A 15,696-nucleotide genomic window follows, 5' to 3' on the forward strand; every position below is an offset into this window, starting at 1 on the left:
GAGTCTCAGGTCTACCCACCTAGGTTTAGTAGAGCCTAAAGTAGAAGAAGGGTCAAGCCTTATAGTTGGCCCGGTGTCTAAAATGATATGTTGAGAATGGGAGTTAGCTGCCCCTAGATGTTTCATATTCTCATTGGGATAATTGAAAACCCTCCAACATTTTCAAATAGAAACACCTCCTCTAGAGTTGTTTTGAGAGGTGCTTGCTCCCTCTTGGTTGCTTTCTATTCCTAAACTTTCTACTCCAACATTCCTTTGACCATTCTTTCCATGACCTGTACTTCTTGACCCTCTATTGGAGCCATTTCTTCCTCTCCCCGCACCTCTTGAATTCTCTTAAGTCTTAAAAGATTGCTCTTGGGAAGTAGTAGCTGATCTATTTATCTAGTGTTCATGGGTTTGAAGAGTTCCCATCAACTCATCCATAGTCAATGTGGTGAGGTCCTTTTCTTCCTCTATGGTCATCACAAGGTTTTCATATTTATGAGGCAAACTACTCAATATCTTCTCTACAATCCTCTACTCATCATAGTCTTCTCCATTTCATTTGAGATAGTTTATCAAAGTGGAGATTCATGAGTTGAACTCTGCAATTAGTCTATTGTCCTTCATCTAAAGGTTCTCAAACTCTCCCTGATCATTTTTAGCTTCACTACTGTGGCCTTATTAGTCCCCTTGAAATTTGTCTCAAGGAAATCCCATGCTTCCTCTACATAGTTTATTGCTCTAATCTTGGGAAAAACTATCTCTATCATTGTTGCCTCAATCAAACTTAATGCCTTAGCATCCTTTCTCCTTGACTCTTTCAGCTAAGTCTTTTGTGGATTGTAGAGAGCAACATACTGAGTTTCATGTGTCACATCATTCAACCCATTAATTAAAAACTCCCACAAATCATTTGCAACCATTATGGTTTTCATCTTCTTTGCCTATGTATCATAATTTTGTGCATTGAAAGATGGTCATTGCTGCCATGTCTTTCCTGCATCTCTTTTCATGTCAAATATCCCATAAAAAAAATTCCCTAACTCACTATGGATGTGGGGCCTCAAAGCTCTGACACCATGTGAAAATAATAACAACCCTAAATTTTTTCTCGGCACATGAAGGTGTCAAGTGCCAGTTTTTCTTTGCACCAATGGATGTCGAATGATAGGAGGGTGTCGAATAATAGGCAGTGGGTGTCAAGTAAGCTAAGCACAAGAGGAAGCCGAGTGAGCTTGGCACAAGGGGCAACTCAGCACAGTGGATGCTGAGTAAACTCAGCAACAAGGGATGCTATGTGAGCTTGGTAGCCACTACAAATTGGTGCTCGACAAAAGAGAATGCTGAGTGAGCTTGCTAATAACTATAGAGGGAACTCGGTGAAGGAAAACAAAAAAGACTTGGTAAAGACCAAACCGAGTGGGATGTAAATCGATCCTACAACATAGATTTTTCCACCATTAAATCTAGAGAGCCAAAGTATGAAGATTTCAACAGAGAACTTTTCAAATGCAAAACATGCAATAATGAATAAGAGAAGAACAACTAAGATATGTATGCCTACTTTCTTTCTATTCAAATATTATAAACTATTACAAAATCTGAGAGCATTTGGCTTCAACTAGAAAACCCTAAAATCTTCAAACTAGTAAACCCTAAAACTTTAACTTTTAAACTTACAACTGTAATGGTTGCATACAAAAATGCCTGGAGCAATCACTGCTTCATAGGACAAATCTAAAAAACAATGAACTTACAAAATGACAAGAGGAAACACATGCAACTACAAACACATGAACAAACTTCCTTCTATCTTCTAAACTCTGACGATTGGATCTACTTTATTGATTTCCTTCTTTGATCTATATTCTTGCACTTCTCTACTCTGAAACTCTTCAACTAACTGAATGAGACTGATTCATTCCTTTTTTCTCTTGCCAAAAATATTTTCCCCCTCTTTTCCAAATTTGAAAAAACTCACTTACCTGCATTCATTATTTCTGACTATTGCAGGCTGGTAGGTGGGCATTTGGCTCTAGGGAAAAATATCTATCTGCATTTAATATTTCAACAAAAACTACATTGAAATGTTTTTGGGTACTTTAATGAGGTCAAAATCAATTTAGTTATTCAAGCAAGAGTTATGGAGGAGCTGAAGTACTTGTCTTTTGTTAGAAATAGAGAAATTTGGTTTGTGCTTGTAGCATAGTGCATGGCCATTTGTTCCATGTGTAAAGAGCTTAGAACAATGTTATGATATATTATTTAACAAGCTTTAAGTAGTAATTCTTTCAATAATTTGCTCTTTTTTTCAAAGAGAAGTCAATGTCAAATGGCTAGAGAGGGTAGTACTCATACACCAAGTTAGATAATCAACTTATAATCAATGAAATATTTAATACCAATGCATTCAAAATCTTAGTTGAGTGCAAGCATGGCAAATAGAGAGTCCAGTTTTTTTTTAATATCCAAGTTGAAAATACAATTCATTTCTGTACGTTTGGGTACCATCATTTTACACATAGGGAAAATGGGACTAGACAATATATATTTCAAATAATTGTTATATCAAGATGCAAAGAATAGTAGAAGCGAACAAAAAAATGATAAATTGATAACATACTTTCGTTAAGTATGAGCAAATATTGTTTTATTTTTCATTATATGTTTCAATATTTTTGAATATATTAGATAAGTATTTAAACAATATTTTAAGCTATTCAATAGTTATACGGAGGAGTTCCACTCTAATTTGAGCTTTTACTTTTGAAATAATTAACTTTTCTTTTATTGTTGTGAGCCTATATGATGCGGGAGCATCTTGACCCTTCATACATTATGATGAATTGCATAATATTATAATATTTAAGTAATTTAAATTTCATATAACCATGTTGAAAAAATGGTTAAAATGCATAACTTTTCATTGTGATGTATTAAAAAGTAGAAAAAAAAATACATTTTCATTGTAATGGGAGTGCTTCAAAAAGCATTGAAAAATGTACAAGGGTTAAAAGATTGTGTTGGGTTGGTTAAAAAGGTGGTTGTGAAGTTGTAAACCACCAAAGACACTTTAAAATCATTATATTGGTCATTCCAAATGGAGAGTGGTGAATGAGAACAAAAAAAAGTCTTTTTGAAGCAATTGGTTTTCAAGAATTTGCCATTTTTTATTGGTTTTAACTATTTTAATGCTGGTTCCAAGTCTTGTACGGAAATGTACAGCCTAGAACCCTTGTATTTTCTATATGTTTGAAGATTAGGATGAATAATATTCTCTCTCCTCTTGGTTTGGAACAATTTTATTAAGTTTTGAAGAAGTTATGCTAGTTTTGGTAAAAGTGGCCATTTGCAGATTTGAGGACGCCCAACTACAGTCAGATTTATATGTTTTTTATGGGCATATTTGGATGAAAAAGAAGTTCTAGTTATATTAATTGGAGAGATATATGAATCAGCTTTTATTTCCAATTTGTTTGAGTCATTTTCATTCAGATATGTGTTAGTTATGGTCATTTTAATGAAGACTGGTTTTTAAAGATTTGTTTTGAAGTTATAGGAAATGATTGGTACTTGTAGAACAATTTATGAATTAAAAAATTTAATGGCTTATATATTCAAAATAAAAACTCATATAAGGTTTCTTGAAAATTGGTTTGGTTTTATTTGGAGTTGTTTAGAGAAAGTTATTAGGCTCCCAAGGAAGGGTTACTGGTTTTACTTCTGATTTATGACAGAGAAAATGGGTCTACATGCAGAGACTATAACATCTAATGGATTGAGTTATTTTGGCTCATATTTTGCTATGTTTTATAATTTCTAATTTAGAACAAATAATCCAAAGTTTTTTGAAAGAAAATTTAAGGATTGAAAGTTATGATTAATGTACTCGAGTATAGCAGTCAGACCATGTGAATGGAAAAGTATTGTAAACCAATGTTGGAAAGAGTTTTGTTTTGCCTCATGAGATGTCTAAAAATGGAATTTATTTCATGGATTTTTAAAGGATACTTATGTATCCTAACATTTGGTTTACTCCATTGATTCTATTTACATCACTATATTTTCAAAACATTGTAAATTTAGTAGTAGTCATAACCCAAAGGATACAATGTATTGAAAAAAATTTAAAAATCTTATCCGCTCATTTTGTATTCGTATTTTATTTTTTATTTTTTTTCATTTAAGAGACGTTTTTGTGTAGACAATAAAATAAATAAGAAGTGCATAAATTTACAGTATTGTAGTTTGCATACTAAAAGATTTTTTTATCCATATAGATATAAGTACACTTTATGTCAATTAGAATATGACAATTTTGAGAGGTTAAAGTTGATTGTGCACATGCTCTAGAAGCATTATCAGATTCTTTCAGGGCTTTCTAACATTGAAACTAAATAGAAACTCTTAACTAATATGCTAGTATAAAAGCAATTTAAATTTAAGTTTAAATGTCAAATTCAACTTAAGATATGGTGGCGTGGGGAGCTCTCCATTTAAAATGGGCATGGGTTATCAATTGGACACTTAGGATATGTAATATTTGATAATTTTCATTAGAAAATGTAGGGGTTGGACAGGGTCCATGTCCCTCTACTAGGGTTTATAGGTGAGTATTGTGGATGAAAAGTATACAATAAAATACAATATGTGAAAGCATAACATAGATAGGTTCCAATGATATAACTAATGTAGATTGTGAATACTATGAATGTTTGAGACAAAAATAATTAGTTAAGTAGTGTATTCTTGGGTAAAATGCTTCTCTGGTCAAGGTAGAGAGTGAAGAAGTGACTTGCCATAGAGCATTGTCTAGGTGAAAAGCTTGGTGGAGAATTTAATTCTCCTAATTATTTAAGTGAAAATAGTTGCTTTTAAAAAATTATGATAAAAATATGCATCCAAGTCATATTCCTATACAAGATGGAAATGCCTACAAATTGTTAATCAAGCTTTTTTGGAATAACCCTTGTAGGTTATCCAATATTTGCCAAGAAAGTCCTAGAATAATTATGTCAAACAATAGTCTTGTAAAGTCTACTATGAATTTTTGAGATCTTTGTGATGAAAATTCAATACAAGTTACTACTATTACGTATGGTAATGCAGTAAAACACTAATATGGCACTGAAATCTTAATATAGTCTTGTAAGTATGAAAGCATATGTACCCCAACACTTATTATTCAACTACACTAAACAATAGAGTTTTACACTTCAGCATTAAATCAAAAAGTTGATATGTCAAATAAATACCTCTACAATAGCATGACTACATACAACAACAAGCAAAATAACAGATTTGTATGAAGTCAATGAATAGTTTTCTATCCATAAAGGAGACATGACTTAATTCTGGGAATCCATTAGCAGTTTGATTTCCATTGTTAGCACTATAGTAATAATGAAAAACACTTGGTAGACTATCTAGTAAGCAGATTTTAAACATCATATTCTTTTTGAAATGTAACAAACTAAAGCAACAATGACTGTTTGATTTCTTGGAATAAATAGTTCTCAGGTTGAGATGTCTAGCCTCTAGCTAATATATCATGCAAATTATGAAACATGACTAACAAAAGTTTCCACAATGGTTAAAATGTACCCGGGAATGGACTGTTGCAATATTAGATTATTTCTAATATTGAAAGAGCTTTCTTACCTAAACTATTCTTTCTTTTCCTATAGCTTTAAGCATTTGGCACACAATTGTATATGTACCTATATAGTTTTATTGGAATATAATAAATGGAAAATATTCCTCTAAATTTCTAATTTTCAAGTTGGTATCAGAGCTTTGAAGCTTGAATTATTTGTATCCCTTCATTGAACTATGGCCGATTCAAATTTGGAATTATTTGAGAGAAAATTTGCTCCCATTATTATTCAATATGAAGGTTCATTGTTCAAGGAAGGGATCACTAATGGTGCTGAAAAATCCACCTACAAATACACCCATTGCAATCAAGCTATTTCTAGATAGATCTTGGCATTAGCACCAGAGGTAGGTAATGGTGGTAAGTCTTTAAATATGTTTACACTTGTTTCCAATAGTGCATGGATAATTGATTTTGGTGCTACAGGTCATATGATGTTTAATTCTAGATAGGTCTCATCCCTTAAACCATCCTCACAAAAAATTGTTTCCACTACCAATGGCTCTCCGGCCCTAGTTATTGGAGAAGGATCCTTACCTCTCACTAATACATTGAATATAGATTCTGTTCAAGTGGTTCTATCTCTAGATTACAATTTGTTGTCAGTTTCCCAAATTACCACTACTTTACTTTGTGTTGTAACTTTTCGGCTTTATTTCTATGTGTTTAAGGACATCCAAATGAGGCAAATGATTGGTTGTGGTGTTAGGTGAGGGAAGCTATATTACTTTGATTTGGAGTCAAAGAGTTTAGACAAGCTATGTAAAGCTCTAGCAATGGATGGCTCTAAGGGGGATGAGTAGAAATGTAAAATTTGGTTATGGCATTGACATCTAGAACATGCTTCCTTTGGTTATCTAAAGAAATTATTTCCTAGTTTATTTTCAAAATTTGATGTTTCTAGCTTCCAATGTGAAGTTTGTGAACTTGCAAAAAGTCATCGTGCTTCTTTTCCATTAACTTTGAATAAAAGTCTAGTTCCATTTATGATCATACATTATGATGTTTGGGGTCCATCCATAGTCACTACCTTGGGTGGATCATGTTGGGTGATGCAACACACTCCCCTGCCCACAGGTGGTTAATTATGTGGTGTTCCATGTTCACTAACAGTCATGGCTTTTGGTGCAATGGAAAATGGGCCCTACAATTGGTATCAGAGCCTGGTTTTGGCCTGGTCATGGGTTCAAATCTCCCCGGTGCCTTCCCGACCTGCGTAAGCACCTGGTATGCGCGTCGAGGGGGAGATTGTTGGGTGATGCGACACACTCCCCTGCCCACAGGTGGTTAATTATGTGGTGTTCCATGTTCACTAATAGTCATGGCTTTTGGTGCAACGGCAAATGGGCCCTACAGATCACGTTGGTTTGTTACTTTTATTGATGATTGTACTAGGATGACTTAGGTATGCTTAATGAAGTCTAAAAGTGATGTTAACTTGTTATTTCAAAAAAATTATAACATGATTCATATTCAATACAATGCACAAGTTTAATTTCTCTGTAGTGACAATGGAGGAAAATATTTGAGTTCTGAACTTTAGTAGTATCTGGAAGCACATGGAACTATTCATAAAACTACTTGTTCCAATACACCTCAGTAGAATGGGGTAGCTGAGAGGAAAAATTTTCACCTGTTGGAGGTTGTCCATGCTTCTTTGATAGAAGCCCATATGTCATTATCCTATTGGGGTGAAGCACTTACCTCTATAGCATATTTGATCAATCAAGTACCCTCTAGCACTATTGATTTCCAAACAACATCTTAGGTTCTCTCTGAGGCGGTTGTTTCTCTTGCTATCCCAAATTTACCTCCTCACATCTTTAGTTGTGTAGCTTTTGTACACCTCCATAAGCATCGGTGCAACAAGATATCTCCTTTAGAACTGCGATGTGTCTTTCTAGGATATGTTGGTTATCAAAAGGGATACCAATGCTATCATCCTCCAATTGAACTAATGTTTATTACATTGGATGTAGTTTTTCATGAAGACTCGATGTATTTTTCCTCTAAGCCTAAACTTTAGGCAGAGTACCAAAATAAAATTCAGACTTTAGACTATGATGATCACATCTCTAAAGATGTCGGTAGCTTGAACATATCTGAAGATGTGGATAACACCTCTAAAAATGTGGATGTTCACATTCTTGAAGATGTGGGTAGCTTGGACCTCTCTAAAGAAGGGTAACTCTCTAATATTGTTAATCAAGAAGTAGGTTAAACTTTGGATCAAAGCAGTGATGAACACCTAGAAACTGATATTGTTAATCAAGAAGTAGGTGAAATTTTGGATCAAAGCAATGATGAACACTCAAAAATTTAATTTGTGGGTCCACCTCCATTCGATTCCCTGACATGACACCAATCACTTACCAAGGATGTTCCTGAACCATCTACAAAACTACTACCTCAACATCTTACTAGATGTATTCCTAAATCCACATATGAACTTGAACTTTCTAGTAAAGTTAAATATCCTATGAGTCATTATGTGTCTAACCATTATTTGTCAAAATAAAGTTAGTTATTTGTAAATCAATTGTCTAGTGTATCTATTCCTAATAATGTGCAAGAAGCCTTAGTTGATCCAAGGTGGAAAGCCACTATGAATGAGGAGATGAAATCATTATAGGAAAATAATACTTGGGAACTTGTTGACCATCCACCAAGAAAGAAACCAGTTGGATGTCAGTGGGTTTATACTGTTAAGTACAAAGTAGATGGTACAATTGAATGCTTTAAGGAAAGACTAGTGGAAAAAGGGTACACCCAAACCTACAGGATCAATTATACAAAGAAATTTGCACCTGTAGCTAAAATTAATATAGTACAAGTCTTATTGTCTCTAGCTACAAACTTGGGTTGGCCATTACAATAGTTTGATGTGAAGAACACCTTTCTACATGGAGAGTTGTCTAAAGAAGTCTACATGGAACTCCCACCCAGCTGCATGATTCTAGAAATACATAGTTTGAAGGTGTGTAGATTAAAGAAGTCACTATATGGGTTGAAACAATCTCCAAGGGCATGGTTCAGAAGATTCACAAAGGCAATGAAATCCTTTGGTTACCATCAAAGTAATTCAGACCATACTTTATTCATAAAGAATTAGCAAGATAAGATCACTACACTTATTGTGTATGTGGATGACATGATAGTTATAGGAAATGTTCCTAAAGAAAGGATGGCTCTCAGGGATTACTTGTTTAGAGAATTTGAAATGAAAGATCTAGGTCCCTTGAAATATTTCCTTGGGATAGAAGTGTCTCGATTTGATAAAGGGATCTTTTTGTCTCAAAGAAAGTATGCCTTAGACTTGTTATAGGAAATTGGTATGTGATCATGTCAACCCACTGATACATGCATGGAAGAAGGATTGAAGTTATGTATTGAGTTTAATCAAGTACTAGTTGATAAAGGAAGATAATAGAAACTCGTAGGAAGATTGATGTACTTAGCACACACAAGGCCAAACCTTCCCTATGCATTAAGTTTTGTTAGCCAGTTTATGCATAATCTTGGAGAGCAAAATATGAATGCAATTATGAGCATTTTTGAGGTATCTAAAGTTTGCTCCTAGAAAAGGAATTTTAGTCACTAAAAATGAGGATTATCAAAGTATGGATGCATATACTAATGCTAATTGAGCTAGAGAAATAGATGATAGGAATTCTACTTTAGGCTATTTTACCTTTGTAGGAGGTAATCTTGTTACATGGAGAAGCAAAAAATAGAATTTTGTTGCATGATCAAGTGTAGAGGCAAAATTTTGAGGTATGGCACTTTGAGTATGTGAAGCGTTGTGGCTAAGACTTCTCCAAAGAGATTTGGTTTGGCTGCCTTGGTGGCCAATTCAACTATCTTGTGATAATAAAGCAACATGTGATCTTGCTCATAATCTAGTTCAACATGATTGTACAAATCATGTGGAGGTGGATAGATTCTTTGTTAAGGAGAAGTTGGATGAGAAGATTGTGGAGGTACCTAAGATTCGATCAGAAGATCAGCTAGCCGATATTCTTACCAAAGTGGTTTCAAGTCTAGTGTTCTCAAATTTTTTGGGCAAGTTGGGCATGTGGGATACCTATGTACCAACTTCAGGGTGAGTGTTGCAATATTAGATTGTTTCTAATATTGAAAGAGCTTTCTTTCCTAAACTATTCTTTCTTTTCCTATAGCTTTATGCTTTTGGCACACAATTGTATATGTACCTATACCGTTTTATGTGAATACAATAAATGGAAAATATTCCTCTAAATTTCTAATTTTCAAGTTGGAGTCCAAATAGATTTAAACCCAATCCTCACAGCCCAAAGAATAATTCATTCAATTACTTATCTATCCACGATTTTCTTCAGATATGCTAGTGATTCCAAACAACCATGCCAAGTTAATATAGTTATGATTTTCCTTGTAACATGTTCTTGAATGAAGAATGAATGCACCAAAAATTACTTGCTTAAAACCTTCACCAGAAGTCCTTGCAACTTCACCCTTCGGCACTTGATATCAATTCAAATGCAAATTCACCCTACATGGAAAGCATGGGTTTGCATCCAACCTTCACTGATTCCAAGGGTTTTATTCCTTATAATATCCACTTCTCATAACCTATCTCAAATGAAAAAATGAACTTTATAGACCTCTATTATATAGTTTTAAAAGTTGGTGAATGCTTGTACTTTTAGAAATAAGGGATAAAACATCCTTTATTTTGAATTTCTTATGAATTAGGTTCTCAAACAACTTGGAAAACCTAAAATGACTTTATATGATAATTTTATTATAGTTACTTGTTAATTTTTTTAATATTGTACTTAATAATAAATTATTCAGTATAACTCTAATAATAATTATAATATCATAATTGTATATGTTAAAGTTATACATATCATTAATTGAATTAATGAGTAACTATAATAATTATAATATCATAACCTTTACTTTTTAATTCCTCATGAAGTAGCATCTCAAACAAGTCAAAATAACTAAAGTGACTTGACATGATAACTTTATTATAGTTACTCGTTGATTCAATTAATGATATGCACTTGATAGTAAATTATTAGTAAAGTATAACTTTAACAATAAACTACTAGGAAAATCAAGCAGATTAGCAAACATTTCCTGCCTTGATAGGAGGGAAAAAACTCTGCAACCTTGCCACCCATTTTCTTTTTGAATTTTGAATGATGGAGGGCCCTAAACCTCCGGATCTGCCTTCTTGCCCGGACCTACAATTGGTGCTTGTGGTGAGTAGAGATGTTGACCAATTGTTTGGTAGTGGGTCCATGGTGTTTGATGGGTCAGGGTATGTCAAGCCAACTTTGGAGGATGGATGATCGAGTGTGGATGTCCCTGAGTAGGTGGGAGGAAGTTCTCCTGGTTGTCAGCATGGAGATGCCCAAAAGTTGGATCTGGGTTCTCTGTCAAGATGGAAGAATGCACTCGTGGGTTCCAAGATGTCTAGCCCCATCACGAAGAATCCCATGATAACACGTGGACAAGAAGGTCCTATGATTGCACTCCCTGATGGCATGATGGATAATGTGACTTCTGGCCTCAAGCTTTGTGTTGTTGGCAGATTTTTTGCTTTCTTCCCTTCTATCGAGATGGTAAGGAAATGGGTGGACCATAAGTGGAAGGTAAAAGGAACTGTAAGTGTTTCTACCATGCCAAGTGGTCTTTTTTGTTTCAAATTCACCTTGGAAGAAGATCTCATGGCAGTTTTGTCTGGGACTTGGTATTTTGGGAAGCACTATCTAGCCTTGACTAGATGGCATCCGAGCTTTGATGCTAGTTTGGAGGTAAACAAACTTGCCCCAGTTTGGGTAAGATTACCTAGCCTCCCTCTGGAATTTTGGGATGAAAGGATATTAAGATGGGTGGGGAAATCTATTGGTCATTTTGTTACTACTGACAAAGTGACAATGCAAAAATCAAGACTTGTCTATGCTAGATTCTGTGTGAATGTAGCACTGAATAGAATACTACCTACTTTGGTCAATTTAAAAACTAAATGGGGTGAGAGAGTTCAGCCCATAGAATATGAGAATGCTAGCTTGTTTTGCCAAAGATGTGGGCAATTTGATCACCTTATTGTAGATTGCAAAGCTAAAATGCAAAAAGATAAACAGAAGGAGTGCACCCCAGGGATAGTTATGGAGAACATTAGGGAACCTTCTGTACAGAATGAGAAGATAGTAACAAAACCTCCTATGACCTTGCCCATTATACCTCCATGTAGGATATGAGTCCTGGGGGTAAGGAGACTAAGGAAGATGAGAAGGCTCAAGAGGAATACCCTTTCAAAAGAGATTTGGAGGATCTTCTGGGCTCACCTTTGGCGAGGTCTTCGATGAAAGAGTGTTTGGAAGATGGAGAAATAGAAGGAACCAACACTATACAAGATTTGACAACAATCTAGTTTGAGGGGAGCAAGTTTGAAACCCCTTATAAGGGGAAAGGGATAACCCCTGGTTTCATGGGTTCCTCAACAATAGGGGAGGGGGGGGGGGACCATAAGCATAAGGAAGGTGATATAAGGGAGTTAGTTTGCTCCCCTTTGAGGATAGTAAACGCATCGAAGGCTGTGATAGCGGCAAGAGTAATGGCAAGCATTGATAATATGGATAAGGAGATGAGCCCCTTTTCACCTCAGGAGGATAATGGGGAATGGGAAGTGCAAAAGAAGAAGAAAAGGGGAGGGAGAAAACTAGATATTGGAGTTTCAGGAACAGTAGGAAGACCATCAAGCAGAGTTACCAGGACAAAGCAAATTGCTAGAGATGTAGCCAGTGGTAAACAACTTACACTAGAGATAGTAACAAAAGGAAAGAAATGAAACTCCTTTCATGGAATATAAGGGGATTGAATAATCCCTAGAAGTAGTATGCTCTCAAGAAATTAATATCTCAAGAAAAAATAGACTATGTGTTAATTCAGGAGACAAAAATGTCTAGCTCAAATTTTGATAAAGTTGCTAGCTATATCTGGCTAGGGGTAGGGTATATACATAGGGATTCAGATGGAGCTTCGAGGGAAATTACTACCATGTGGAATCTAAAATTGTTGATGGGCTATGAGATCTGGAAGGAAAAAAACTTTATAATTACTCATTTCCAATCAAATAGTCACAGCTGGAAATTGATTAATATCTATGCACCTAATAGCAGATTAGGGAGGAAGGAAATGTATGACAATTTGATAAGGATATCCGAAACTATGTTGGAGGAGAAATAGATGTCTATGGGTGATTTCAATACCCGTCTTTACCATTCGGAGAAGAGGGGAGGCAACAGAGAATGTTAGCAGAGCTTGTAAGATCTAAGTGAATTTACAAGGAAGCTGGACTTCATGGATGTGGAGTTGAGGAGTAACCCATACACCTAGACTAATAATAGGAAAGGTGAAGATCTCATTTAGGTTAGGCTGGATAGATTATTACTGTCAGGGAATTGGAATAGCATGGGCAACTCCTACTTGGAAAATCTCAATAGAACGGTGTCTGACCACTCACCCATTTTATTCCATTGGGAGGATGGCTATAAAGGGGGAAAGAAACCTTTTAGATATGAAATAATGTGGTAATCACATCCAAAATTCAAAGATAAGATTCAGGAGTGGTGGAATATAAGAATAGAGGGTACTGCAATGTATCGACTTACCCAAAAACTAGATAATATTCGAAGAAATGTCAGAGCTTGGGCTAAAAGTTCATTTGGGGATCTGTTTAAAGGTAAAGGAGAAGTAGAGGAAAAGCTAAAAAAACTCCAAGGGGCTATTGTAGAAGGAAATAACTCATAGGAGAATATTCAGGAAGAGGAAAGACTTAGAAGGAGGTGGAAAGAGATCGTGCAAAAGGAGGAAATTTTCTGGAAACAAAGATCTAGAATCCAATGGCTAGAGGAAGGGGATAAAAATACCACCTTCTTTCACAGATCTGCTTCTAACCACAAAAGAAGAAACACTATCTCAAAACTAAGTGAAGAAGGAGGAAGGGTATTGAAAGAGTAGGAGGAAATGGGGAAAATTTTGGTTGATCACTTCAGTAAGGTGCTTAAGGAAGATAATTTTTTTGGAACCAGGTGATCAAGAGAAGTCTGATTAATTCAATCCCAAGGAGTATAAGAGAAGAAGAAAATGATTGGATCCTTGGTAAGATCTCGGAAGAGGAAGTGAAAAAGGAAGTGTTCTCAATGAAAGCTTTTAAGGCCCCGAGCCCCGATGGATTCCCACCTACTTTCTTTTAGTATTTCTGGGAGGTGATCAAATCAAAAGTTATTTGGGCAACTAGGGATTTTTTTAGAATTGGCAAAATACTACAGAGCATAAATAAGACCTTTATTGCACTAGTTCCTAAAAATTTCAATCCTCTAAATTTGAATTATTTTAGACCTATAAGTCTATGTAATACTATTTACAAGTTCTTAGCCAAGGTTTTAGTGAATAGATTAAAGCCTTTCTTGGAAAAAATTATTGGTAATCCTCAGAAGGGGTTTGTGCCAGGAAGGCAGATCCTTGATGCAGCTATTTGAACCCATGAGGTTATCCATTCAATGGAAAAGAGCAGGCAACCTAGAATGGCATTCAAGTTAGACATTTCCAAAGCTTATGATAAGGTCAAGTGGGACTTTCTTTCAGGATGTACTAGAAAGAATTGGATTTAACAATAGGATTATAAACCTAATCATGTTGATGGTGAGCTCAGTGTAGTACTCCATCCTACTAAATGGGTCCCCATGGGGTAACATAATGGAAAGAAAAGGATTAAGATAGCTCGACCCCCTCTCACCTTACTTATTTATCATGGTTGCTGAAGTCTTGGGAAGGTCATTCTCTAAATTAGCTTATTCGGGCTGCATTAAAGGTGTAAAACCAACCACTAATGCTAAAGCTAAGGTTATTCAACAATTTTTGAATGACACCTTCTTATTTGGAGAATCTTCAATCATGGAGGCTAAAGCCTGGAAAATGATTTTACATAATTATGAAGAAGCTCAGGGCAATATAGGTGAACTACCATAAAAGCAAGATTTATTTCTTTAACACTGATCCTTCACTTCAAAGAAGGATTAGGAAAATCTTGGATTGCAAATCCACTTGCCTCCCAGACACTTATTTAGGCCTCCCCCTCACTACCAAGGAGGTGTCTAATGAATTTTGGAATTCGATAGTGGAGAGAATTCAAAAGAAGCTTGCAGGGTGGAAAGGGAAGATATTAAGCAATGCCAAAAAACTTCAATTGATTGTTGCTGCCCTTCAGGGAATCCCTATTTATTTCTTATCCATATTTAAGATTAATCTTAATATGGCCAAGATAATTGAGAGAATTCAAAGGAATTTCCTATGGTCAGGGACTAAAGAGAAAAATAAATTGAATCTAGTCAACTGGGAGGAGGTGTGTAAACCAAAAGCTAAGGGGGGGCTTGGGATTAGAAGAATGAAAGACCTTAATAAAGCTCTCCTTACAAAAATTGGATGGAGACTGGCAGAAGGAAACACGAGGTGGGGAAATATTATGAAACCTAAATATTTGTCTAATACCTCCGTGGAACCTATATAATAATGACCTCTCATGTGGTTCAAAGATCTAGTAGTTTAAAACCGCTGGTCAATAGACAATAGACAATATGGAGAGCATGTTAGGATAAACCACGGACAAAAATAAAAATACATGCAAATATAACCAATAACAGAAAATAATAGAACACACAGAAATGAACACAGGGCACCAAGATTTAACGTGGTTCACCCAATCCCTGGGCTACGTCCACCAAACAGCAAGTCCGATCTTATTACAATCCAGTGATTACAACCTGATTACAATCCGTAATCCCTTACAGCTCAATACCGCCGCAAGAACCAATTTCGTATCACCACACATCAAAAATACCCAACCCTAAGCCCTTTTTATACAAGTATTAAACCGCTTTAGGGTTATAACATGTCGGCCATATTATGTCGGCTACCATGTCGATGTCGGCTACTTCCAAAAAAAAATTTTTTGGGGCGATGCCCCGAACCCCACTATTTATGAAGTATGTACAGTACTT

The 15,696-nt window shown here is 35.4% G+C and overlaps 1 protein-coding gene across 1 annotated transcript in view; it reads left to right on the forward strand.

Moving 5' to 3' along the window:
* Positions 1–11,895, forward strand: part of LOC149545557 (uncharacterized) — a 125,035-nt gene extending 113,140 nt beyond the window's left edge. Inside the window, exon 9 of the mRNA XM_089793802.1 lies at positions 11,008–11,895. Within this exon, the coding sequence (XP_089649928.1) occupies positions 11,008–11,895 (888 nt within the window). The remainder of the gene's footprint in view (positions 1–11,007) is intronic.
* Positions 11,896–15,696: the final 3,801 nt, after the last annotated feature.

Source organism: Cupressus sempervirens, chromosome 7 (assembly GCF_028749045.1).
Source record: "Cupressus sempervirens isolate cs-2001-9-10 chromosome 7, ASM2874904v1, whole genome shotgun sequence".
In the NCBI taxonomy this organism is placed as follows: domain Eukaryota; kingdom Viridiplantae; phylum Streptophyta; class Pinopsida; order Cupressales; family Cupressaceae; genus Cupressus; species Cupressus sempervirens.